The 27,704-nt window shown below is 47.5% G+C and overlaps 1 protein-coding gene across 2 annotated transcripts; it reads right to left on the bottom strand.

Moving 5' to 3' along the window:
- Positions 1-446: 446 nt before the first annotated feature.
- Positions 447-27,704, bottom strand: IGSF9 (immunoglobulin superfamily member 9). Of its 2 annotated transcripts, none has more exons than XM_051993685.1 (21): positions 27,294-27,704; positions 23,380-23,662; positions 22,890-23,078; positions 14,927-15,079; positions 13,569-13,723; positions 13,198-13,315; positions 10,276-10,417; positions 9,615-9,760; positions 9,281-9,423; positions 8,985-9,125; positions 7,172-7,288; positions 6,796-6,946; positions 6,464-6,587; positions 5,698-5,873; positions 4,903-5,153; positions 3,905-3,989; positions 3,625-3,795; positions 3,116-3,158; positions 1,665-2,510; positions 1,298-1,425; positions 447-937 (listed from the first exon to the last, which is right to left on the bottom strand). In XM_051993685.1, the coding sequence occupies exons 2-21, from the start codon at positions 23,435-23,437 to the stop codon at positions 762-764; spliced, it is 3,513 nt and encodes a 1,170-aa protein (XP_051849645.1). In that variant the 5' UTR covers positions 23,438-23,662; positions 27,294-27,704; the 3' UTR covers positions 447-761. The 2 variants fall into 2 exon arrangements, with proteins under 2 accessions (XP_051849645.1, XP_051849646.1); XM_051993686.1 differs by lacking the exon at positions 27,294-27,704 and adding an exon at positions 26,308-27,129.

Raw genomic sequence — 27,704 nt, 5'->3', positions numbered from 1 at the left:
GCCTGCCCTGTCCTGCTCTGCCCTGCCACCTTCTTCAAGCCTGGACAGGTGGTAAGAGTGAAGTCACTCTCTCCACCCGGGGGCCCCAGAGGCAGGGCTAGGGTTGGCTTCTGGGAGCTCAGGGCTGACTCTTCTCTCCCACTTACCCTCACCATTTTTTCCCATCTCAGTTATTATTCCTTAACATGTTGCAGAAAGGAAGGTTGTGGCAGGGAGGTCTCCTCAGAGGGGACTTGGGCTTCTTAGGCTGATACCTAAAGAGTAGGAAGTGCCGGAGATGGCCGTTCCTTCAGGTGTCACCCTTCGGGCCCAGCTTTGGGTCTGGCCCTTTGCTGGAGAGGGACTCGTGCTCCACATTGGGGAATTTCCACCCCTACCATTCATGGCCCTAGTGTCTCCTTTCCACTTCTCCCTCCTCAGCTTCAGAGCCAGGCATGACACACAAGTAAAGTATTCTCAGTCTCTCTTTAATTGCCTGTAAAAAAACCTTTCCTCCCACACCACACTCACACAGAAGAGGCAAGGGCAGACCCTGAGACCCCTGTAGCTATCATCCTCCCTCACTGCCCGGGGGAGAGGAGAAGTCCCTCTGGGGAAACCCAATTCAACCTAAGGGACATAGTGCTACTCGAGTCCTTCCTCTTACCCAGCCAGTGTCTGTGCCTAGGTACCAACTGGGGGCATTATTAGTGTCCCCATACCCTTGCAGGTATCCCTGTTCAACCTTTCCCACAGGTCCTTGTCCCACCACCATCAAGCATTCATAGTAATGTGGCTTGCTCGGGGTGATTAATGGGGTCCCGGCGAGGAGGTAGCCGTGCTCGGGTAGCATCACGGCGCCGTCGGAAGGCCAAGAACTCCTCCCGGAGTGCAGCACAGCGTTCCTCTGGTCCAAGGGGGTGGGCAGCACCCCAGGTACACTCTGGTTCCTTGGAGCCTTCGAGAGGAGCATGAAACAGGGGAGTGAGAGATGGAAGCATTTTTTTTTTAAGCAACAGATTAAAAGGACAGAAAAGCTTCAAGGGACAAGCTAAATGGGGGACATGGAGGAGAGTGCACCTACGCCACCTCCTTTGTGAAAGTAAAGAGAGGGGATTGATATCTATAATCCCAGAACAGAGAGACTAGGGTACAACTGCAAACTAAACCTGGGAGGGAAGAACGAGCAGGCCCTGAGCTGAAACCTGTGCTGGGGAGTTAAGAAAAGGAAATCATGGGGTAGAGAGATGCCAGGTGAGCTGAGCTGGGAAGGAGGAAGAAGCTGGCACCCGATCCCCTGCCTGGGGGTCTCACGCACCTAGTTTCAGGTCAGTCTGGAGCCGGGAGCCACCACCCCTCTGCCCCAGCTGCAGGGATTCGAGCAGTTCCGAGTCCCCAGGAAGCTCAGAGTCCCATTCATAGTTTTCATCCACTGAAGTGTTCCTCCTGTGGGCACAAAATTGTGTATGTGGGGTTATGGAGCAGGAAGGCTCAGGACAGTAGTAGATGGCCCCCTGACCTGGAAATGGCTATGGAAGCCCTTTGAGCCGCCGAGCAATGTCCACAATCAGGGATTAACCACTACTTCAAAGGAACCTAAGAAGATATGAGACTAGCCCAGGGGAGGAATGATGAAGATAAAGAAAAGGAAGAGGATAGAAAAAGGAGGAAGAGCCCCTGCTCACCTCTTACTGACGGTCAGCACGTGTTCCCTCCGAGGCCACCTTTCCAGACCAATTCCTCCACTGGCCCAACTGCTAGTGTCCCCTGAGGGAGGACTGAGGTAGCTGCCACCAAGAGAGGGGGCCAGGGAGGGGGGCCGAAAAAAGGAGGCACTGCCTCTCCCACTGCTCTGGCTGGTGAGGCTGCCTCTGGGCACAGCAGGGGGAGGCCCAGGCAGCCCCCTCTCCCGAAGTGTCCAGTCTGCCAAGGCAGCGCAGGGTGAATCAGAGCCCCCCCCACTGACCCCACTCCCGGGCAGAACTGCCTTAGGGAGGCCTAACGGGGAGCCCAGAGGTCGGGACAGAGTGGTCTCAGGGCCTGGCCGGGTGTCCATGTAGTCAAGGGGTGGAGCCGGACTGGATTCTTCCATCGGCCAGTCCCCATCAACATTCATCTCCCGGAAGAATGGGAGACTCAAATACTGGAGCAGGGGGCTGGGGGCTGGCAGGGGGCTGGGTGGTGGGCCCACAGGACTGATGTCAGCAATGTGAAGGGGCCGGGCCACTCCACTGGGACTGCTGCTGCTACAGTCAAATGAGTGAGCCTGGCGACGGACTGTGCTTTGGGGCTCATCTTGGATCTGGGACAGCAAAACCTGGGGGGACCCAGCACCCGGTCCCATCACAAATCGCCCGTCAGGGCCTCGGCAGATTGGTTCCAGGGGCAGCGGACTAGACAGGAGCTGGGCAGGAGGACTGGGGAGCTGGGTGGTCTCCCCCCACAGCAGGCTTTGTCGAAGGCTGAGAGATGGGGACTCCTGGAGTTTTAGCTTCGCCACACTGTCAGGGCTGCCCGAGCCTGGAGCAGAACTGGGGAGGGGTGGGGCGTCAGAGCCCACGTCAGCGTGGACGGGGCACAGGACAATTCTAACCACCCATGAGCCAGAGACAGGAGTTGGGAGATTTGGAATGGAACAAGAAAATGCCGAGAAGATGAAGGCAGGAAGCAGTGTCTACACAGGGGTTCTTAACCATTTCTGTCACGAACCTCTGTGGCAATCTGGTGAAGTCTGTGGACCCCGGCTCAGAGTAGTGTTTTTAAATAAACGAAATAAAGCACACAAATTACAAAGGAAGCCAATTCTATGGGAATTATTATTTAAATGTTTTTTAAGGTTCATGGACTTCAAGTTAAGGACCCCTGGTCTAAAGAAGAGAGAACACTAGCCTTGGAGGGGTGTAAGGCTGGACCCTGACTGGCACAATGTCCCTGGCCTGCGGGAAGGCTGAAGGCAGAGCTTCCCTTCCTCAAGGCCGCCTGTGTAATCGGCTTCAAACCCCTCTAGCCCCAGTCTAGCCCCATCCACCCTGAGACCCCACCACCTACTTCCCCCGAGAAGGTGCAGAAGAGTTAAAGGGAGGAGGCACTGCCCAGGGCACCGCAGGGTCAGGCACTAGGGAATGGAAGAACTTACTTGGGAGGTGACTTCCTTGGGGGGGAGAAGATGAGTGGTAGATCTGGAAGGGTGTGAGAACAGGGGGATGATGACAGCAATGGAGAGAGGACTCTGCTCTTTTTGTTTTCTCCATGCTCAGTCCCTGGGACACGCTCCTCCTACCCACCCCATGGAGCTCCCAGCCCCAGCGTCGGCAGGGTGTGGGAAGGAGCAGGGATGGGGCCTGGCCCAGGCCCAGGAGGGCAGAGGCAGTTTGTTCCTCACATGTAGGTACGGACATGGTGGAAATGTAGGCCCTGGGCGAGGCTCACGGCAGCACGGAGCTGTGCTGGGGAAACAAGCTAGAATAGACCTGTCCTGGGGCTGGGGGAGGAGGGGGGACTGGGCAGGGAGTGGGGCCACGAGTCTGGGGCAAAGAAGAGGGCCTCGGTGAGAGGATTGGGGCACATCCCCCCGGCTGGGGGACAACTGAGAAGCCGGGGTCTAGGTGGGCTGCAGGACCCGGAGAGCGGCAGGATAGGGCCTACCTCGGTGACGTTTTCGGAGTCTGGCAGCCCGACGTCTGTTCATGGCACAGGCAGCCATCGTGCTGATGAGAATGGCTACGCTCAGGAAGCAAACGCCACCCACCACACCAGCCAGCACAGGCTGAGGCAGCAGGCCGGGAAGCTGGGTTCGGGAGGGGTACACCTCCATGCCTGAGTGGGGGGCGGAGGGGGAGTCAGCGTGGGGCAAACAGAGTGACCCCAAGGATTCTGAGGGCCCACCACGCCCTCTGCTCCTCCAACCCGGCACAGGGGCCCTCACCAGCTGTGGAGATGTTGGCCACGTTGCTGGGGTCACTGATGTAGCTGCCAGCAAAAGCCACGAGACGGAACTCATAGAAGGAATCCTAAAATGGGGCAAAAACATTGGGGAGGGGGGTATAGAGCACAGCTCAGTATCCCTTATAGAGCAGGCACGCAATAGGATGTCCCCGAAGGTGATGGGGAAAAGCAAACAGTGAATGGGGAGGAAGGGGGAGTAGAAGGAAACACCTACAAAGTGATTTCAAAATCCACAGGAGGAAAACCCCTCAGAAGAAAACTGACCCTCAGCCACCACTGCCCATCCTGGACAAACCACTGCTCTGGACCCATTCTCCCAACGGGGGACTTCCCACAGGGGCCAGCCGAGCCCACTCCCCTCCAGAGCCAGCTCTCTCTCTGACTGCTCCACCCTTTGCCTACAAATGGGCTCCCATGCTCCTCTGCTCTAGCTCTTTCCCCCATCTTCGCTTTATGAGGAGACTGCCTTGTTTATATTTGTATTCCTAGCATTTAACAGAACCTGGAACAGAATAAGTAGTTAAATGACCTCACCCATGAGCACTTTCTCTGAGTGTGTGTGTGTGTGTGTGTGTCTATGTATCTGCGTGTCTGTCTCTTTCTCTCTGTGTCTATCTCTTTCTCTTGTGTCTCTATTTTTCTCTCCTCCTCTACTTCCCCTCTCCTTTCTTTTCCTCCTCTTCTCTCTTTTCATCTCTCTCTCCCCCATGTTTCTTTCTCTTCTTCCCCTCTCCTCTCTTTCCCCCTTTCCCATGCACTCCCAAGCAACAATTCCTGATCTTTAGAAAAAAAGAACAAAAAAGACTTAAGGGGGCAAGTAAGCTTGTCTTGCATGATCAGTGGTAATCAATCTCTTATAAACCAAGATCCAAAGAAAGCCCATCCAGTTTGATCTGTTTAACTTATTCGAAGCCCTACTCGACTTTGGCAAGTTGTCTTCCTCCCCATTCTTTCCCTCCCGACTTCTTTCTCCCTCACCTTGATGAGCCCAGGCACCAGCAGTTGAGTGTCGGCTCCACCGATGGCCCTGTCCAGCACTTCCCAGCCATGGGAGCCATGCCGCCCTTCCAGGGCATAACTGGCCAATGTTTCAGGAGCCAGCAAGGGAGGCTCCCAGTGTAGAAGCACACCCCTTGCTGTCCTCACTGCCATGAGTCCTCGGGGTGGGGAGAGGGGTAGCTGGGATTCCGTGGGGGGTGACATGGGGACCACCTGGGTAGTTGGGAGCCCTGCAAGGACAGAACTTGCTTTACTTTCTGAGTCCTTCAGTTCCTCGGTCTCCCCCCTAGAACAACTCTCCACCACATGGGAATCCTTCCACATTTCCCAAGCATCCATTCTCTTTTCTGAACCAACATTCTATTTCTTAGATTTTTCTTCAGCCCTCTCTCATTTAACTTTCATATTATTACTATTATTGCTGAGGCAATTGGGGTTAAGTGACTTGCCCAGAGTCACACAGCCAGGAAGTATTAAGTGTCTGAGACCAGATTTGAACTCGGGTCCTCCTGACTTCAGGGCTGCTGCTCTACCCACTGTGCCACTGAGCTGCCCCAACTTTCATATTATTTTAAACCATGTAAGTTCAACAATACCTCTCTCTCCAATCTTTCCCTTTACAACTGCCCCCCATACCCAAGTTCCCAAACATCTTTCTCCCTTCTCCACTGCTCATTCCTGCCCCAACCCAAGTCCCCCCAAACCTCTCCCATCCCAGGGTCTGCCCTTTCTCCTCCGCTTTCTCTGGGGGGCTGTTAGGATGATAAGTCTCACCATCTGGAGAAGACAAGATGATCTCACTGAAAGGCCCACTCCCCAGCTTGTTCTGGGCCAGGACACTGAACTGGTAGCTGGTGTGGGGTTGCAGACCTGCTACCACTAGGTGGGCAGCACCTGCAGGCACTGGCAAGGATATCCAGTCATGGTGGGCACGGTCGGGACGCTTGGCCCTGTGAAAATTGAAGGCCAGGAGGCTAATGAACGGGAGAGTTTGGAGCACAGGGGAGTGAGATACTTTGACTAACTGAAAGTATTGTCCAGAACTTTCTGGAATTGGGGCAGAAAAATCTGGAGATGTTCCCAGCAGGATCATGAGAGTCCTCGGGTACCAGAACAACAAGTAGTCTGTCTTCCTGTCCTCTCCGCCACCTCTTTCTGCACGTACCCTCCTATCCCTGGGGCTGGTTCCTGATCTCATTGACCTAAGAACTATGACTAAACCATCAGAGCCCCAACATCCTAACAGGTTGTTCTTAAACTTCTGTTTATATGGGTTGTATTTACTGCTAATTATCATATCAGAACTAAAACATCTTAGTGTTATTGCAAGAAGAGTTTTGACCTTGCGGACCCTCTGAAAGAGTCTTAGATACCCACAGGGGTCCCTGGACCACATTCTGAGAACTGGTGTACAAACACAGAACGCATGAAAGAGAGGTAAGAGATTTGGGTAAGAGTCTAGCATAAAAGGGACAAGGAGGGCAGTAGGACTGAGCTGGTTAAGGAAAAAAAGGAAGAAGCAGAGTAAGGGAATACTCACAGAGGGGTATACCACACACTGAATCTCTGCAGGTAGCCACCATCAAAACCAGGCTCCCAGGAGACATTGGCTCCCTCGGGTAAGGACAGCACAGACACGTTGGTGACAGCATGGGGACTAGTACCTTGTTAGGGGAATGTCGTAGGGTTCGGGTTAGGAGACAGGGCAGGGTCTCGGTAGAGGTCCAAGTCCTCTATCCTAAGGCCCTTCTGTGTCTCAACTCCTATCCATGTTCCTCCCTCAACCTCAAAATGTTACGGCTCTGGAGCCAAGCCCCCCCGTCCAAACTCCCCATTTGTCCCATGCCATCTCCCTGACCCTTGGACACTGACCTAACACGTAGACATTAGTAGTGGTTGCCACACGAGCCACAGCATTGCTGGCACTGCACTCCCAACGCCCGTGAGCTTCCTTGCTCAGGGGTCGCAGGACCAGGCTGCTATTACCATCCACCTGGGCCTCGCCTCGTAGGCTTCGGTCCACCTGCGGAAGAACCATCCGTCTCTCCTAGTGACCCTAGCTCTTACTCACGATCCCCTCATCCTCCCCAGTACTACTCCACCCCATGTTTGAGAAGGAGGCTGGAATTCCCTGCCTCCTTCTCAGAAGAGGCATTTGGGCACTTTCTTCCCACTACATGCCTGGGGAGGAAAGGGTAGGAGGTAAATGAATGCTCAGTACTGTGGGGCCCAGGTCTGGGAGTCTCACCTTAGCCCAGGTGATGGCGGGGGTGGGGTCCCCATGGGCTGAACAAGGGATGAGCAATTCCCTCCCCACTTCTTGGAAGTACTCTTTCTTTGGTTGTTCAATGAAAGCTGGAGGAGCCTGAAATATAGAGTGGAGTTTAAAGAGTAGAAGGAAAGGCTGAGAGCTCCAGTGGTATCCCATCTTCTACCCCATTAATTCTTTTTTTTTAATAATTATAACTTTTTATTGACAGAACCCATGCCAGGGTAATTTTTTACAGCATTATCCCTTGCACTCACTTCTGTTCCGATTTTTCCCCTCCCTCCCTCCTCTCCTCCCCCAGATGGCAAGCAGTCCTTTACACATTGAATAGGTTACAGTATATCCTAGATACAACATATGTGTGCAGAACTGAACAGTTTTCTTGTTGCACAGGGAGAATTGGATTCAGAAGGTATAAATAGACTTACCCCACTAATTCTTAACATATATGTCCATCTTATGTGCCTGCAGGGAGGCCTCTCCCACCACTTAGCTCTCTCAATTTTCCTATTCCTCTCCTACAAGCCTCCCTAATTTTTCTGACTCTGACTGCAGCTGATATGGCAGGAAAAATGGGAAGGTAAGTTACTTCTCACTGACCCATGGTGATAGACAGTCAACTGAGAGGACTGGACTGCTATAGAAGAGAGTGAAATGCTTGCATCAGGTTAAGAGGATCAGGAGAGAACAGATCTCCAAGTCTTGTTTTGGGGACCTTAGAGCCAGCTTCCTGTTCTAGAATCCAGATGGGCAAAGAGAACGGCTTGCATCATCCTTCCTACTCCTGCCGGACTAATTTACTTTGTCTATAAATCAAGTCATATCATGACTCCGCTACTCAAAATTCTTTAGTGACTCCCTAGGTACAAAGGAAAGTTCATTAACCCGAGTCTGGCATTCAAGTCTCTCCACAATCTAGTGCCACTCTAATCTGGGGCGGCTGGTGGTGAAGCAAACAGTGCTGGGTCGTAAAAACCTGATTTTTAATCTAGCCTCACACACTTATTAATTCTAAGTCACCTGTTTAGGTTTGACTCAGTTTCCTCAACTGGAAAGTGTGAATAATATTACATCAAGTGAAGAAATATTTTTAAAGAGCTTAGCACAGTGCCCAGCTACAGTAGGTGCTGTAGAGCAGGTGCTACAGTACCTCTCCCCCTCCATATACTTTGACCAAGTTGAATTATATTTGTCCCATATTTTGTATTTTCTTATTTTCAGGCTTTTGCTTTATCATGTTCCTAGTTTCAGAATATCCTCCTTATTTCCCCTTCAACTGTTCAATTTCTATCCATTATTTAAAGCCAAGAGATTATCATCTTCCTTTTGGGCAGGGGAGGTTTAATTTTTGTCTTTATACACGTATACAAGGGTATATAGAAAAATTCAGTAAGTGCTTCTTCGAATGAAAGGCTGTTGAAGTAAATTAAAGTAATCTCCAAAAAAGGCCCTAGACCTGCCAGCACTAGCCTTCTGCCTTAAGTCTCATGGAGTCTTTTATTTTGCTGCTCTCTAATGTAGACATCATTGTGTATTTAGTGCTGAAGACTTTATTCTCCTATTAGATCATAAACTCCGAGAAGGTTGATCCCTTTTTAAACTACTTCCTTAAGAGTCTAGCACAGCAGACACTGTTCCTGTCCGTTCTCCCGCTTTATCTCACCTGGTTGTGTTGAAGCGACCCCGGGAAGTTAACACTAACTCTGGTCTGGAGAGTTTCTGCCACGGCTGCTTCAGGATAAGAGGCGGCTGGGAGCCAACCCCGGAGAGGAGACCAGGGACCATTACTTACCTTGAGCAGCACGCGGGTTGGGGGGGAAGGCCCAGTGGTGCCGTGGCTGTTGTAAGGAGTGCAGGTGTATTCTCCCAGGGCATCCTCGTTCCCCAGGGCAATGACCAACGAGCCATCGGAAGCCTGGGACCAGCCTGGGAACTGAGGATGGCACCGAAGGAATCACATACAAGTCATCAAGTCTATACCCCCTCCCACGTTTAGAGATCGGGAGACCTCCAGCCCACTCCAAGCCTCCTCCTGGTCCCACCCAGCTTCCATCGTGACCTTTCTCCCCCCCACCACCGAGCCAGTACCTTGTCCAGCTGCAAGGCCTGGCCATCTTTGGTCCAGTTGACAAACAGGAGAGGGGGGTTGGCACGGGTGGGACACCGTATCACTCCCTGCATGCCCACAGGCAAGGGTGTCTCTGGGGGCATTGCTGTCACCTGGGCAGGGTCTGAAGGGAACAAGCAGCACAGAGATGAAAAAGACACGGGGGCCAGAGTACCCTATGGCACCTACGACTAGGGTCATAGGAGAGAAAGGGTAGGGAGAGGAGTCTGGAGATGTGAGGAGGGTGATAAAGAAAAAAGCTTCGGACAGACAGGCTAGAGCCCCGAGGTTCTCTGAGCCAGGAGAGGGTCTTACACAGCACGGTGAGGTAGGCAGATGCTGAGGGGGGGTGGCGAAGGCCGTTGCTTGGCACACAGGTGTAGCGTCCAGCGTCATCGGGCTGGGTAGCCTGCAGCCAGAGACTTCCATCCACCAGGATTCGGACTCGGGGCTGCAGGCGACTGTAACACAATACGCATGGAGAATGTATAAAGGAATTCTAGGGGAATAAACAGTGTAACTGGACTCGTGAGTTTCTTCCTACCTATACCTTGGAAGCTAGGCAGGGACTGGTGGCAGGGAAAAAAATTCCCCGTTCTTTACCTCTGGTAACAATAGAGATAAAAGGGATACCTATCTAGTAGAGGAAAATGAGAGGGTGGGAAGAGGTAAATCTGGGGACTGGCAGCAACAAAAAGAGAGGGACTGCTTTATTACCGGCTCTGAGGTGTGAACCCATCAGAAAAAAGGAAAAGAGCACTGTTGCTCAAGGTGGCCTGATTACATTTTTCCTCCCTTCTCCCCCCTTGCTTGTTTGGGAAAATTTTCTTGGGTGACCAAGGCCCTTGTCCTACCCAGAAAGGGCAGCTCCTCTCCATTCATCCCTTTTCCCACCCTAAACCTCCCTGTGGTCTGCTTCCCTTCTGGACAGACAGAACTATGGACAGAAGTTCCCTTAGTCCTCCCTGGGTCCCACCTGATGTGGAAGACATTGGTGCTCCCATGGAACCAGGTGTAGGTGAGGTTGGCAGGGTGGGCTTGAGCCTGGCAGGCCAAGGAGGCATCCTGGGAGGCATTAACTGTGCTATTTTCAGGGGGCACCACGATGACTGGAGGTCCTGTGGAGGGAAGCACATCAAAGGGGACTCTCCCATCCTTATTTCTGATCCACAGCAGAGAGAATTCTTGGCTTGCTCCCTTCCCCATCTCTACCTCCATTGCCTTGATCATCTCTCTCAGATAACTGTTAATGAGATAGTAGAGTACTAGAAAGAGAGTATCTCCACTTGGAATATTACACACAATCACAATTTTCTCTGCAAAACCAGCTCTCCTTCCTAACTTTTCCATTTTTATCAGGGAGAAGCCAGAAAGATGGACGGATGGCATTGCACCACCAACACATAAGCACAGAACCCAGCATCCTCAGGTTGATCAATGAAAGTTTCCCATCAAGCCGTATAGGAACTCGGGCCTATAATCTAGGATTTCTCCTATCCAAAGTTTAGGATCACCTTTGACTCTTATCTCTTCCTCCAGATGGCCATTCTAAGTCTTCTTTTTCTTCCTTCAAAATGTCTTTCTCTTTCTACATTCTATTCCTACTTCCCTTGTTCTCAACATCTTACTCCAAGCCTATCTCAGAAACCTTAGAGGTGGTCAGGCTACAGCCTTTCCCTCACCCTCAAACTTCACACATATCTTTAAACTCTCTTCATCAGTCACTCCTATGGAAGAATGTATCATGGCTCTCACCTTCCTTAAGATCATAGAAACTAAAGGTGGAAGAAACTTTTAGAGAAGAAACTTCAATTTAACCAATATTCAGTAAGTACCTTTGTTCTAGGCACTGTACTAGGTGTGCTAGATTCTTGGGCTTTGATCTAGAAGAAACCTTAAAGGCTATGTATATCTAGTCCAATCCTCTTGGTTTATAGCTACTAGCTACATGATCATGAGGAAGTCAGAACCTCTCATTATCAAATTTTTTTTTAAATTGCAAAATGGGAATAATAGTACCTGCCCACACCTACCTTGTAGCCTTTGTTTCAAGAATCAAATAAGATATTGTAAAGTGCTTAGCAGCATGTCTGGAACATAAGTAGGTTTTTAATAAATTCTCCTTTGCAAAACAATGCTGAAAAAATAGTCATTTGACCTATGAAGCCAAGCTTATTCTTTTCTGTAACACACAATTCTACTCCACCTCAATCTGGTCTTTCCATTATCTCCCTGAACACAAACTGCTCATTCATTCATTCCTGCCTTCCCTCATACTATTCTGCCTACTTGGAATTCCTTCTCTCCTCCTCTTCTCCACCTATCTAAATCCAATCCATGCTCCAGTTCCCAGGTAATGTCCCACCACTTCCATGATGTCATCCTTCTTCCTGAGAAATCCTAATGCACTGATGGCCAATGCTTTCCCACTGACACTTGGTTCTGAAATGGCTTTATGTGCACTAGTACTCTCCACAGGACTTCAAATTACTTAAGGACTTAAGGACTTGGATCTAGAGGCAGAAAAGCTGCCTTTGTTACTAGCTGAGTAACTTTCCTCTAAGAAATGAAAAGGTGAGATCAGATCATCTCATGGGTCCTATTCAGATCACTCTGTGATCCTGGGCTGCTGCTTTTTTGTTTCTTCTACAAAAAAAACAGAACCTAAGTGGGAACACAGCTGAAGCTCAATAGTTATTTGTAGATGGATTGATGCCCTGAGAACCAAAATGCTGTTTTTAGGGTAAAGGAAGTAATAGCAGATGCTGTTTGTAGGGTAATAACTCAGACCAAGGGGCCTCTCTTCATAAGCCTTGGGCTTTAAGATAGCAGTTCTGGCTGTCTTCTTATTTCTCTATTCTTTACACTATATTCAATTTAAATTGAAAGAATTTGCCCACTCTTTGCAAAATACCGTGCTAGATATAAGAAATACAAAAACCAAAAGGAAAATGTTCCCGATCTCAAGCAATTCCTGGTCTATAAGGGAAAATATAACATATAGAGAGCTAAGTAAATAAAAGTTAATTTGAGGATGGGGAAAACATTAACAACTGAGGGAATCAAGAAAAGAGAGAAGTTGGGGCTAGAAATACATATGCATGTAGATATACAGATGTAGGGCAGAGATGCACCTGCAGGGAGATAATCCTGTAACCTGGGGTTCTTAAGCTTTTATGAGAACTTTGGCAGTAACTCCTTTTCAGAATAGTGTTGTTAAATGCATAAAATGGTACAAAGAAAACCAATTATACTGAAATATTGCTTCCAGAATCCCTTTAAAATATGATCATGAACCCCAGGTTAAGAACCAATGAAAAATCTGCAAGATTACAGAAGGAGAGACATGTACAAAGGTGCAGTCTCAGGGGAGTATCAGGGAAGCACAACATCATGGGAGCAAAGAGAGAAGAGATTGTGAAGGAAAAGAGGATGGCCAACAGTATTAAAAGGATACAAAGTGTATTGAGTAATACCAAAATATAGCGAGAAGTCATGGAGAATGAATGAGAACTGAGGGGAAAGGCCATTAAATGGAACGGTTTAAAGGTCATCTTTGTGAGAGAAGGAGTGGGTCAAAAGCAGCTCTGAGGAGAGAGGGAAGCGGGCAAGGGGAGGAGGGAAGATTTGTTCTGGCTGTGACAGGGAAAGGCTGGGGATACAAGGCAGCGCCCGCGGAGGTGGCGGGGCTGGGGATGGCAGCAGGACAGGAGCCGGATAGAGGAGGGGGATGACAGAGGGGCTAATGTTCCAGGAGGACGGGATCAGGGGCTCATATTCAGCCCCTTCTCCCCGCAGCCGTCCTTCCCAGGGGAGTAGATGGGTTTCCAGGGCTCACTCCTCCCCGGCGGCCGGCTCTTTCCCTTCTGCCCCTCCGCACCTCAGCCCTCCTGCTCACCGTGCACCAGCAGGTGGGTAGCATGCGTGGCGCTGCCCTCGGGGCTGGAGGCATGGCACGTGTAGATTCCTGCGCTGGACTGCTCCACTCTCCCAATCCGGAGGGTCCCGTTCTGCACCTGCGGGGAGAAAAGGAAGGAAGGAGAACTTGGAGCTCCCTTTCGGTCCCCCATGCACAGTCTGTGCTCCCAGACATGGCCAGCAGAGGGCAGCAGAATCCCAAGAACAGGGAGACCCTGTGGCCGTGGCACTCAGGGCCAGGAAAAGATCCGACCGCTTCCCGTCAGTCACACGCCCTCCCTGCGCACCGCTCCGCCCGGGCCCGATACCCCTCCCCACGTTCCTTCCCTTGCCACCCTCCCTGCTTCCTACCTGCACCTGGCCCTGGCCCTGGCCCAGGTCCCGGCCATCCCGCTTCCAGACCACCTGAGGCTGGGGGCTGCCACTGGCCGCACAGCGCAGGGTCACCGGCACCCACTCCCGAACCTCTAACACTGGCGGGGGGGTCTCCAGGAATCTGGGAGGGGCTGCGGACAAAGAGGCCGTGAGAGCGCCCAGAGCCCCGCCCAGTCGTTCACTCGATGGGAGGAAGAACAGGGTTTCTATTTTGGATGGGTCAGCAGAATCACCGCCAACCGTGCCCCGTAGGAAGCCTGGCCCTGCCCCCCGCCCAGGAAGTATCAGGGTCCCAGGGTCAATTCTGCCCCAACCAGCGGAAGGACACACACACACACACACACACACACACACACACACACACACACAGTGGGGGGAAAAAAGTATCATCTCTAGCACAAAGTAGACTTGTCCCTAAGTTAATTAAATTGGATCCACAGGAAAAGCCATAGCAGAGACTTAAAACCGGGAGGGACCTTACAGGTCATTGAGTCCAAGGCTCTCATTTTACAAATGAGAAAACTCAGGCCAAGAGAGATTAAGTTAGTTGCCCAGAGCCACACGCCTAGGAGGCAACCCAGACAAGATTTGATCCCTGGTGGGCATCCCAGACAAGATGGTCCCAGGTGTCCTGTCCTCTCTCCATTATACCACGGAGACTCTCATTATAGTGACCCAACCCACAAGCTGTTCCTCCCCGGCAGCCCCGGCGGTCCATGGCCCAGGGCCATGACCGATGGGCGGAGCTGTCCTGGAGAGCCAGGCCGGGATTAGTGGGACTGTCAGGCTGCATGTACCCACACCCTCCCCCATCCATATCAGACCTGACTGAAATTGCCAAGGGGTGAGTTGGGCCCTTCTGGGCAGAGAAAGAAGGGGAAAGCAGAACGGAATAACTGAAAGAGCACAGATCCGAATTTTGGTCCTTCCTCCAAAATAGTCGGGTGAGCCTGGGCAAGTCATATAATCTGTCCTTATCTCTTCTGTGAAAGGAAGAGAAAAATGCTCTCCCTGCCCTGTTTTGAGGATTCAAGGAGACAATGTGTACCAATTCACTTTGCAAGGGAGATCATCCATGGATGAATAATACCCAAAGGAATCACAGGAGGAGGGCAGAGTAAAGAGTACGAGAGAAAAGATGGAGGGGAAGGGAAGAAAGGAGAGAAAGTAGGACATGAAAAGGATAGAATGGAATTGTACTTTAAATAGAAAGATGAACCTCTTTCCATTATTCCCTTTGAGCAGTTCCCACCTTCCAGCTCCCCCGTCACCACATTTCCTTCAACCCTACACTTCCCTCCTGCCCCTAACCACTTTGTTCCCCAGTCCCGTACAATTAACTGTGAGGTGAACCCAGGAGCCATTGGCAAAGTCATCTTCCGGGTTGGGCTGATCCAAGAAGAGCACACGGCATTCATACCAACCCTGGTCCTCCGTCTGAAGCTTTTCAATTAGTAAGGATGCCCCTTCCTGTAGCCGCACGCGCCCTAGAAGAAGAAACACTGGTATAAAGCATTGTATCATCTGAAAAACTCCTGTGGACACCCAGGGCAATCCCTTGCCTCCTGGGAGGTTGGGAATTCTGGCAGAGCATACTACCACAGCTGGGAAAAGGGTCTGAAAAAGCTGATGCCTTTGTCCAGCATCACTATTTCCAGTATCTCTTCCCTCCCTCTTTCTCTTTCCTCCTCTCTCATCTCCCACTTGCTCCTGTTTCTACAGTTAGGACCCATCCCAAACAAAAGGAAACATTTCTTCCTATTCCAATATAGGCAGCCTAAGTTTAAGAAGGCAGATGAAAAGAGACTCTAGATCTCAGTTTCTTTCACTTTTTGCAGGAATTATCCTCCTCACCCCATATTCCCAAAAGATATTCATCACTAAAATGTGTGAGGTGAGGCTGAAATTATTTGGGAGACCCTAGAGTTGTTACCATCCCTTGTCATTCCTCCTCCCCCATAGCCACCCACCATGGGAACCAGGGCCCCTGTAACTCTAATAGAGCTGCTTGTCCTGGCTAGGGGCCAAGTATCTCCAGCTAAAGCCCCTAATCTCCCAGAGCTATTATCAGAGGCCTAAGCGCCTTAGGGTGGCTAGAACCCAGGTCAACCAGGCAAACAGGCTGGCAGCAAAATCAGATGCCTTGTTACCTCAGTGAGCTCCTCTCCCTCTAGATGATCAAACCCTGGACTGAATGGAAGAATCATTGAATCACAGAATGGTAAAGTTGGAAGGGACCTCATTGGTCATGTAGTCTAATCTATAAACACTAATATAGCCCACAAGCGATCATTAGACATTTGTTTAAAGACTTCCAAGAAAAAGGGAACCTCTTAGTGTATACACACACACACACTCTCTCCACTTCTGGACAGCGCTGTTAAAGAAGGGTTGAGTTTGTGGTTGTTGTGACATCTAAACCTGCCTTTGCAATTTCCAGCCATTGTCGCTGGGTTTTTCCTATAAGGCTAAATCAAAATGTCTACCGTCTTCTCCGTGACAGCCTTGAAATACCTGGAGACACTATCATTCCCCTGCCTCCTATTCTGAGTGCTGACCCCACCAGTCTATCTTCTCTTCCACAGGCTAATTGTGACCAATTCTTTCAATGGATCCTCTTAGTTCATGGGTTTCATCATCATGCCCCAGTCATAGAAATTCAAACATACACACCCAAACATTAACCTTTGTACATAATGCACATATAACCCCTACATTTATACCCACAGTCAAGACATTGGGATTTATAGGAATTGTAATGGACAGTCCTGGACTCCTTTTCCCTTCTTTCTCTCTTAAAAACCCTCCAAATAGCTCTGTCCCCAGACATTCATTTACCCATTTTCAGACATGATTAGGTCCTGGCTGACACTGATCCTGAGTTCTAGTTATAGATTTCTTGCCTTTGTTACAATTCAGTAAGCCTTAAACACCTACTTTAGATGCTATTCAAACAATAGGGATACAATGGGAAAAATAATAGTCTCCTGACAAAGTATAAGACACAGTAATAAAATGTAAGCTCCCTGAAGGTAGGGACCCAAATTTCCATTTTGTCTTTTGAATACTCAAACCCAGTACAGTGCTTGGGGTACTCAGGATACAATACAATGCCGTACAATATTAAAAACCATGTTGTTGTTCAGTCACTTAGTCATATTTGACTCTTTGTGACTCTATGGATTATATTGTCCCTGGGGTTTTATTGGGAAAAATATTAAGTAGTTTATCATTTCTTTTTCCAGTTGATTAAAGCTAATAGAAATTATATGACTTACCAAAGTCACACAGCAAGCATCTGAGGCTAGATTTGAGCTTTAGTCTTCCTGACTCCACATCTAGCCCTCTATCCACTGAGCTACCAAGCTGCCCCATAGTCACAAATTAAGTGATCCGTGGCTAGGAAATATGTGAGGCTGAATCTTAACTCAGATTTTGTTGACACTTGGTCCAGTGCTCCTACCAACTGACTGACCCATCTAGCTGCCCTTATTAAGTATACATTGGTATTTAATAAATGCTTGTTAGTAGGCATAGGGTATACCTAGACTGTTACAGATATGCACATGGCTTAAGATAGACTCGCAACCCAAAAGTACACTCCTAATACACACACATACATAAAACTCAATTCCAACTTTTTACTTCCTGTAATATCCCAAATTTTCTGTCTCTTTAATTCCCAACGAATAAAATCATACTTTGGTCACAACCCTTGTTGTCTCAAATCTAGGACAGTTCCACTATAAGGAGGAACTACCCATATTAAAGCTATTTGAGATTAAGATACATATTAATAAGTATTTAATCAGGTGGGCTATGTCCCTTTGCATAAATCAATCTCAGATGGGCCCTCAGTTGCAGAGTGTGACATTCTAGAATGGGTGGACCTGTTTAAAGGGTTTTCTATCTAATTCCCCTCCCAGGTGATAAGCTTTGACCAGGCAAGTAAATATTTAACCATATCCTTACATCTCTGGTTACTGAGTACCCTGGACACAGGCCTACGGACACCTCAGCAGAGACAAAGATATGCAATGAACTTCAGTTGATACAAAATCAAAATGGCCAAGAAACTCAAATAACTACCCTGCTTCAATAGGTTTTAAGAATGGAAACACGTCATGATGGCGATCCAAGGACACTGATGGGCTTTTTGATTCATCAAAGATCAAATTGTGTTTTTTAATGTCTCGATATGGGGCATGTTTTAATAGATTTTTTTTTAACTCCCATGGGATCTCTCCTATGGTAACTCTCAGTTAACCTGAAAACTTAGTGAGGTGGAACATCTGACTGTCCTGACACAGCAGAACAGATGATACCAGCTGCTACAGCTTACTCCAGGGGGCAGAGGTCTCCAATGTCCTCTGCTCTTTGATACAGATGATAAGACGGTTGGCAAGGCTGTCTTTCCTGGTTTGGGGTGTCACCTCCAGGCAGGCAGAGTTCTGTTCTAGTTGTGAGAATTGGGGACAATCCTTGACCTTAGAGAATGATGGGAGAGATAAAACCACAGAAATAGAGGAAGGAATACAGGAGAATCTAGTGCAAATTGTGTAGGTAAATGTAGGGGTTATGAAGAACAAATAGTGTAGAGAGAGATAAAAGGAAACCAGAAAAGGCTTCCTGGAAGAGGTAAATTCTGGGTTTTTTTAAGGAGACACGTGAAGAAGTACAGGGGAGAAAGGTAGGGCATTCTGGGTGGGATAGAATAAATGGAAGCATTTGAAATCTTAAGTTACCCACAACAGAAAGAATGCATAGCCACTTCCTTAGCCTGGGATATTTCAAAAGCACTGCAGTTTTGAGTGTTTTGAGTCTGGCGATATTAATTGGTGTGATGGATACAGTGCCAGCTCTGGAGTTGGCAAGATTCATCTTCAAAAGTTCAAAACCAGCCTCAGATACTTTTAAGTTGTGTGATCCCAAGCAAGTCAGTTCACCCTGTTTGCCTCCGTTTCCTCATCTGTAAAGCGAGCAGGAGAAGGAAATAGCAAACCTCTTCAGTGTCTTTGCCAAGAAAACATCAAATAGGATCACAAAAGAAGAGAACACAACTGGAAAACTGAACAGCAAATATTAGTAGGGTAGGGACTGGATTTGTGATATCATCAGTGAATTTCCGGTGAGGAAACTCCCTCTACCACTGCAGATAAGCAAGTGTTAAGAGTTGTCAAGAGCACTGAGAAGTTTAATGAGTCCCTCGTGATGACACACCAAGAGTGATCAAGAGGCAGGACTTTGATCTTCTTGGTGTTTAGGTGAGTTCTCTGCACATTCCGGCAGAGAAACTGGAGTGACTAAAACATATATAAGGATCCCTATGGACTGCATACTGAGTTGGAAAACCATATATTAGCATTATCCATGTTGTGTCATATTTTTATTTATTTTGCTAAAAATTTCCCAATTATATTTTAATCTGGTTTGCTGGGAATGTTGTGGATCTCTGTTCTATCCTGTTTCAATAAGGTAAAAATAACTAAATAAAAGCTTATAAAGGCTCACCTCAAGCCCTCCCTCCTTACTGGAGATCCTCCCTGATTCATCTTTTTAGTTGTTAGTTGTCCCAATATTTTGTAATTACTCTGTACATATTTTATACTTAGAAATAGCTTAAAGTAGTGGAGAGGGAGCTAGCATTACAACCAGGAAAATATGGGTGCAATTTCTGTCTTTGAGTCATACTGACTGTGTGACCCTGGGCAAATCATTTAACAACCCAAGAGCCCAAGTTAACTCTCTAAGATTTTACATTTCAAAGCAGGGCTTATTTTTCTATATTAGTAGAGGGAGTTTTCTCAGTGGGAGTTCCCTAAACCAATGAAATCATACGTTTGATACAAAATTTTTAAAAACTTGTATTTACTTATTTGGTCACATTATTTCCTACCAATCAAATGCCAGCTCCTAAAAGACTATTTTCTTCTTGCCTTGTATATTGTCCCAGTGATTAGCCTAGCACCTGCCACTTGAAGGATGGGATTAATAAATTATTTTAGAGCTAAAGAAAAGAAACTGGTTCTGGGCTTTATTCCAGGAAACCTCATTTATGGTGAGGATGAGGATAAGTTCCTTTTTCCTTTCTTCCCATCTTCTCCTACTCAGAAAAATCACATCATCTAATGCTGGATTACATGTTGTCCTACATGCTTCTGAAAGGAGGACAGAGGGGACAGAGAATGAATGGTCTGGATCAATGCCTGCACCCTGCACCAATGGCAGCCAGATCTAGACCAGTGAAATCAGGATCCTTTCAAGTACGGAAGTACAGAGTAAGCTCAGATTGTTTTTTGCTTGGAATTCTGTAACGTCTTCAAGGATATCAATCTTGTACATTTTTTGTCTCCCCTTTCCACCCCCCCCCCAAAAAAATATCCATTACTGCTAAGCATTTGATTAATTGAGTTAATTAATGTATCTTCCAATTAAAAAGTCCAAGTCTGAAGTTCCTTGCTTTAGGATGGGAGATAAGGCAGAGTCTTGCTAACTTATCCCACTCTAATACTAAAAGTCCCTCTCTTCCTAACTCTCCTTAGCTACCAGTACTTCTTTCCCGGGCCAGGAAATTCCAGAGTTGACTTTATGGAAACTGGGCATCTAGGCCCGGTTATACAGTATCAGTTTTCTCTTCTCCCTCTCATTCTGACTCTTCCCCTTTTGACATCAGACTCTCCATCATTCTTCTTCAGTATAGTACTAATTCCCCTCCCACTCACTCCCACCAAGCCCGAAATGGATTTTCCCCAAAGATAGGCTCTAAATCTCAGGTCCATCTTGTCCCACCCCCTACGGACACCACCACGAATTTGTGCCTATCTGCCCTACACTAGCCAGAGGGTTTATGACAAAACATCATTGTCCTAAACAACTTCCACGTCCTGTTGCTTGGCAACTCTGTGGTTGGGAGTCCCCACACAAAGGCGGGAGAGGCCCTGGGGGTAGGGAATGGGGGGAGGGAGAGAGGCATGGAGTGGGGATGGGTGGGAGACAGGGAATGGGAATGGAGAATCAGGGGGCTGAGGGGGGGGCAGGGAATAGGGGGCACTTAGGTAAGGGGGTGTGTGGGGATGGGGGACAGGAATGCCTTCAACTGTAGTGCAACTGTAGTTGCATTTAATGGGCAACAGGTATCTCTTGTTTATCTGACTTTCTCACACAGCATTATATCCAGCAACTCCTTGCTTCTAATAAGAGGAAGCCCCAAATTAGGGAAAGGTACTCCCTTTATTCCCCATGCCCTTTCCTCAGAAACATCACCCTCAGGAGCTGCCAATTACAATAAGGAGTAACAGAGAAAATGAGGCTAATAAAGGCACAATGCCAGGTAGTAGGTTGAGTAAGAAACAGGAGCAATAGAGAAGAAAAAAAAAAGAGGGGAGACAGTGGGTGCTTGCTTGGCAGTATATCTCTGTTTACCCCTCCACTTCCCACAAGAAGAAAATTATCTGTTTGGCAGAGACTGACATCTAAAAGAGGGGGGATGATGTAGGGTGGGGGCTGGGAGACTAGAAAGTTTACGAGTTTCAGAGTTCCCTTAGGGAATCGTGGGGGAAAGTCTCTTCTCCCTTATCCTGTCCTCCCTACCCCCCACTATATCCTCAGGCAGGCAGGCAGCCCCACCTTTCTAATAAGAGAGGTTGCCCAGGCAGGTCCTTCTTAAACATCCAGGGAGGCCCCACTCACTCTCAGTGCTTGTATCTCCTCTCACAGATTCTAACATCATGAGGCACTGGAGTTGTTTTTATTCTAGTGTCCCTAATTGGAGCATCATTTGCATACACAGAGAGAGAGAGGTCCTATGAAGTTAACCATACCCCTTCCCCCAACTGGGCCAGTAGCCAACAACTGTCCTAGTTTGAAAAAAAATCAGAAGCAAATCACTGAGTATCTCTCCCCAAGATACCTGCCAGTCTCCTCCTCTCCCACTGGCACCTCCTCCACAAGCCTCAACCAATCCCACTGCTCCCTCTAGAATTCAAATTAGAGAAAGGGGTTGGTTCTCAGGATCCCACTTCTCTCCCCTCAGTGGCCCCTTCTGGGTTTCTCCTTGGGAAAGTCAGCAGAGAAGGACTTGGGTAATGAAGAAGTAGAGAGAGATATCTTATTCAGAGTTTTAGAATTCTCCCAACTTGTCTACCATCATGACAACCTAAAATCTGTTCCTATCCATCCTATCCTATACAGTCCACTGGTTGCTGGAACAACCCTTTCTTGATTCCCACTCTACCATGCATGACACCCATCTTAGCCCACACCATCTCTATGTAATCCTGCTCCAGCTTTCATCACTACCATCCCAAGATACTGACTCTGGGGATGAGTGGAAAGGGATGTCTCTTCAATGATAGCGTACTTGAAAGGTTATAGATAACAGGTATCTCTTTCCTATCGGTTGATGAAGAGTTCCTAGGGGCTAAGTCAGGAAAAAGAACATAGTCTTTTCTTCCTTTGTATTATTCCTTCCCCCACCCTAAATTCAGAGAACCCTTGGGTCCAAGCACCAGCTAGCCAGAATTAATAACTCCAACAAAGGGATCAAAAGGAAGTGGAACCATCCAGGGACAGAGGGGGTAGAGTAAAGGGCCTAGAAAAAGGATAGAGACAGCTTTGGTGTTCAATATCCCAGGTTCCAAGGGCATAAAAAGGAGAGAAATACATCCTTTACTCTGAGCCTCATCCCTTGTTTAAATATTGGGTATCTCAGATTCTGGAGACCTTTTTCACCACCCTAGGTGTACCTCCTTCTTCATCATCAAGCTGCATGCTAATATTGTGATAGAATGGACTAAGGCCTCCTGAAGCCCTGACATCTGAAATAAGGGGCTTGAACGACATGACTTCTTATGACCCATTCTAGCTCTAAAAGCAGCTTTCCTTCTGCATCCCAGCCTTGAGAAACTTGCCACAGGAGACACAAGTTGGAGTTCTTAGTTAGTTCTGTATATTTGCTAAGGATTGAGGAGTCAGAGGATGGATAATTAGGTTTGTGATAAATCTGAGAGGATGGAATACAGTTTGATAAGATTTCAGGGTGGGATTAGTTCAGAAGTATGAAGGCCATGTTTGGAGGCAAAGGTGTAGAGGAGAAAGTCAGAAAGTAAGCAGAATCACCAAAGGTAGAGCTATTATCGATTTGATAAAATTAGGCAAGAGAGTAAGGGATCAAAGGTTAGATATTGGAATTGAGGATCAGGGCAAAGGGATGAGGATTAGAGAGCATGACTAAGAATTGAGGAAATCCCAGCTCCCATCTGTATGTCACAGCTGCCCCTCCTAAGGAATGGTTCTTACCCACGTAGTGAGGATCAACACGGGGGGAGTACAGCCCAAACTGGATGAAAATGGGAAGCAGGAAGCCAAAGCGCAACCACTCGATGACATGCAGGGGGGGCCTCCCCGTGGGGGGCAGGAGGTCACAGCTTAGCAAGGCACTCTCCCCAGTACGGCCCACCACTGTCACTGCCTCAGGTTTCACACGGCCTGTAGGGAGTGAGGGGAGAGAGGCAATGGGAGCACAGCAAGGAGAATTTGTGTCAAGGTTATACAAGTGACTTAGGGTTAAGGCTTTAATTTAATTCAAGAAACATTTATTCTGGCCATCTCCTGATCCAGGTATATATCCCAAGGCCCCACAGCCCTTCAGGACCCACTCTGGGACTAGGAGCTCTCTTTTTTCCCAAGCTGAGTTTTTGCTGTATTTGTATGTGTGTGTGTGTGTGTGTGTGTGTGTGTGTGTGTGTGTGTGTGGTGCTGGACTTTATGAGCCCCAGAAGGACCTCACCGTCAGCCCCCTGACTGGTGATCAGGCTGAGGGTGGCCAGGCAGAGGCACCAAATCATAGCACAGCTGTCCCACCCGGCCCCTCCTGTCCCCAAGGAGCCCTGATGGAGGGGCCGAGGGATGGGCCCTGGCTGAAGGGTGCTCTTCTCTGCTTTGCAGCAAACTGCTCAGTTCCTCCGTGTAGCCACCAGGGAGATGTGACTCCAGCCAGATTTGATCTTTGGGAGACTTAGGGCTTCAGCCCAGGTGAATCTGGATGAGGATACCCTCTGGGGAACCAGTATCTGAAAGAAGAAAAAATTCAAAGGGATGAAGAAAGCTAGTCAGTCAGAATATGTCAAGGGAGAATCTACCAGACTTGAAATAAGAATATATAAGGGCAATGATAGGCAGTATACAAGGCAGTATAAACAAAGTGGAGGCCCTGAGGAATAGAAAAAAAGACTCTAGCTCAAACAAAAAATTCTGAATTCCTAAGACCATACTGAATGATCCACCTCTCTCCCATCAAGTTTTCCAATAATCTTTATTTATAAACTTATTTGACCTTCATAACAGCACTGTGAAAGTATTATGTGGTTAATTCACTAAACCTATAGTAAATGCCTAGAGTAGGCTAGGCACTAGGGATATTAAGACTTTAAAAAATGATTAAAAAGTCTCTTGCCTTCAAGAAGCATACATTCTATTGGGGGTGAAGATGTAACAGACAGGAAACTAAGTATATCATATATACTATAACTTCTTATAAGGGAAAAGGAGTAAAAGATAAATACAAATATAATGCTCTGGGAAAATGGAGGAGGAAGGAAGCACTTTTGGGTAGATCACAAAAGACTTCCAAAAAAAAAAAAAAGTGAAGAATTCTGAAAAGTAGAAATGAAAGGACTACTGCAGGCATAGATTATAATTCTCACAAGAAGTGAGAAACAGGAAGTCCAATAAAAAACACAAAAAGTAGGAGGGAAGGAGGGAATGAATGTGAGATAAGGCTAAAAAATAAAGTCAGATTGTGGAGAATTTTGTAAGGCTTTTAACCAAGAAAAAATAAGCATAAAGTCAAAAGGTTTTGTCCAGAGTGTAAGAGTCAAGTCTATGTTTTAGGAACATTAATTTGGTACTTGTATGAGGGAGAGGAGAGGAACTGAAAACTAGTGACCAGTTAAAGGGCTATTAAGATAGTCCATATGTGAGATGGTAAAAATCTGTTTAAAAAAAGAAAGAAAGAAATAGATATGAGCAATATTATAGAAGATAGAATCAATGAGATTTTGACAACTATTATTTGAGTGGGAACAGAGAAGAATCAATGCTAATAGAGAAAAAACTGAAGTAGATGAGTTAAGTTACTTGCTGGTGCTTTGACACATGACAGTGTCACAGGACATTCAATCTCCCAGTTCTAATTTTCTTTCTACTACTACAATTTTCTCTCTGTGTCTCTGCCTCTGTCTGTTTCTCTGTCTCTATTTGTCTTTATCTATCTGTCTCTCTCTTCCCCCACTTCGCATCATCCATCTATTTACCTATATATACACAAAGCTGGAAACTAAAGGAGTGCACACTGGGGAATGGCTGAACAAATTTATGGTGTACAAATGTAATGGAATACTAGCATGCCTTAAGAAATGATGAAAGAGATGATTTCAGGGAAGTCTAGGAAGACTTAAATGAACTGAACACAATCAGAAGGCCAATTTATACAAAAAAGACAAACACCTTTTACAGACTTAGGAGCTCTGATCAACAAAATGACCAATCATAGTACAGAGCAAATCATGGAATACACCAATTGTCTCCTGGTACAATGCAGAATGATACACACATTTTCAGACATGGTTAATATAGGAATTTGTTTTTCTTACTGTACGTATTTATTACAAATCTACCTACCCTCACCCACTCCAGTTCAGGAGAAGGGAAACGGGAAGGAAGAAAAAAATATGTGTATAATTGAAAAAAAAATAAAAAAAAATTTAAAGACTGCCATCTATCTATTGCAAGGAAATCTCAATTTAAAAATCACATTAGACTGTATTGAGCCCTGAGGCTTTCCTGCCTTCTCTTATAGTCATATTGCTACTCATTAAGAGTTACTTTTTGACATTCTGCTTCATGATGCACCCCAAGCTGGGAATTCTCTGCTTTTCTCAGAAGCCTCCCCAAAAGATTCATGTTTCAAAGATGAATCACATTCCCCAGGGAGTAAGTAGGCATAACTTTCCCCATCCTCCCACAAACTGAGGGGGGAGCAGATGGAGGCTCCCTCCAGGTCTAGGTGGGTAGCTGAGCAAGTTAGATCCCTTTTTCCTCTTTTCTTGACTCCAAGACTGCCTAACCCTGCTTCTGCCAGATTCCATTCCCCAACTTCCCATTTTATCTCTTTCACTCCCTCAAATATCCTCTTAAAATCTTCCAGGATCTCTCTCTTCTCTATTTCACTGGACAAAACTTACCCCAGGCTCAAGGTTTCTAGTATTGCTGGGAACCACTATAATTCACTTCATTTCAAAGCACATTTTGGTATTCAATATGGGAACTGCTCAGATATCAGACACCATTAGTCCCAGAGCAAACAGTAGTGAGATGCCTGGAATCTCATCCTTCCCTCTCTTCAAACTGTCAGGATCTGAAATCTCCCCAATTTTTTCCTCTCTTTTCCAACATATCCAATTGAATTCTACTCTGGCCTCTCCCCCCCACCAGAACTTCTTTCTCCACCTTTCTTCTGTTTCCTACTCCTACAACTCTCTTTTTCTGTTCTTTCCCATAGAATTCCTTTCTTTTCTTGTTTTCTGCCCCAGAACTATTCTTCTCTTGTTCTCTGGCCCCACCAAAACTTCATCTTTTCTCTTCCTCTAGAAGTCTTTTCCTCTTCTGTTTTCTCTCAGAATTCCACTTTTAGTGGTCTCTCCTCCAAGAAACTCACCTTTTTCTGTTCTCTCTCCCTAGGATCCACGCCTCTCCTGTTTTTGTCTCCCACAACTCCTCTTATCTTTTTATCTACCAGAATTCCCCTCCATCTCCTTTTCTTTGCTCCTAGAACTCCCTCTCTTCTGCTCTTTTCCCCAAAACGACTACTGCTCTGTCCTAGAGAGTTCCCTCTTTTCTGATTTCTCCCCAAAACGACTACTGTTCTCTTCTAGAGTACTCCCCCTCTTCGGCTTCTCCCTCGGAACTATTCTTTCCTCCTAGAACTAACTCCCTCTTCTCTTCCCCAGAATTTTCTTTTTCTGTTCTCTCTCCACTTCCAGATCTTTTCTTTTCCTGTTATCTCCTCCTGAACTCCTTTTTTTTTTATAGAATTGCTTCTTCTGTTCTCTCCCCCCAGAATTTCCTTCTTTTCCTGATTTCCCCCAACTTCCTTTTTCGGTATCCACTACCTGAACTCTTCTTCTGTGTTTGTCCCCCTGAATCCCCTCCCCTCCTTTTACTTCGATCTCTTCTTCTGCTCTCTCTTTCTAGAGCTCCCTTGTCTTGGTGGTACACCCCAAGTACTCCCGGCTTTTTCCGTTCTCTCCTCCTAGAATTTCCCTTTCTTCTATTCTTCCCCATAGAACTTCTGTCTTGTTTCCAGCTCCTGAAATCCTCCTCTCCTCCAGAACTTCCCTCTTCTGTTGCCCCCCCATTCTTCTCCCCCCAGATTTTCCCTCTTCTCCTGATCTGATCCCTAGAACTCTTCTCTTTTCCTGTTATCTCCCCAAGAACTCTCCTATTCTTCTATTTTCAGCACCCTTCCTTCTCTCCCCCCCAAAACTCTGGTCTTTGTTTCTCCCCCAAAACTTCTCTCTTCTGCTCTCTCCAGCACCCCCTCCACCCCACGACCCGAGTTCCCCACTTCTCTGGATCTCGCCAGAATAACCCCCCAACCCACTCCCCACTTGTTCTGCTCCCCCAGAGATCCTCCTCCCTCACCTGCTGCGCTCCGCTCGCCCGCTCTCCCGGTCACACAATAGGGGGCGGTCCCGCCTCCCAGCCTCAGGGGCTCGGAGCTCCTCCACAGCTCCTCCAGTTACCCTGGAGACCGTCAATCCCCCCTCAGCCTGCTGCCAATGGGAGTCAGCGAGAGGAGGGGTTGGGCCGCCGGGGTCCCAGCCAGTGTCTGGGAGTTGTAGTTTCTCCGGGGGTTTGCAGCGTGGCCCGTGAACCCTTGGCGCCCCCTTGTGGCGATTTCGACAGCCCGGGCTGGGGTCGGCTCAGACAATGTCCTTGTCTTTGGTGGTGACAGGAGGAAGCAGTTCTTTAGCTAGTCCCCTTCTCACTTAGTCCTTTAGCCTTAAGCAGATGCCCTTTGCTCCCTGGGACAAGAGTCGCGGGACTAGGGCT

This window comes from Antechinus flavipes, chromosome 4, assembly GCF_016432865.1.
Source record: "Antechinus flavipes isolate AdamAnt ecotype Samford, QLD, Australia chromosome 4, AdamAnt_v2, whole genome shotgun sequence".
Lineage (NCBI taxonomy): Eukaryota > Metazoa > Chordata > Mammalia > Dasyuromorphia > Dasyuridae > Antechinus > Antechinus flavipes.
The sequence above is the reverse complement of the archived record's forward strand: the minus strand, read 5'-3'. Positions and strand labels throughout refer to the sequence as shown.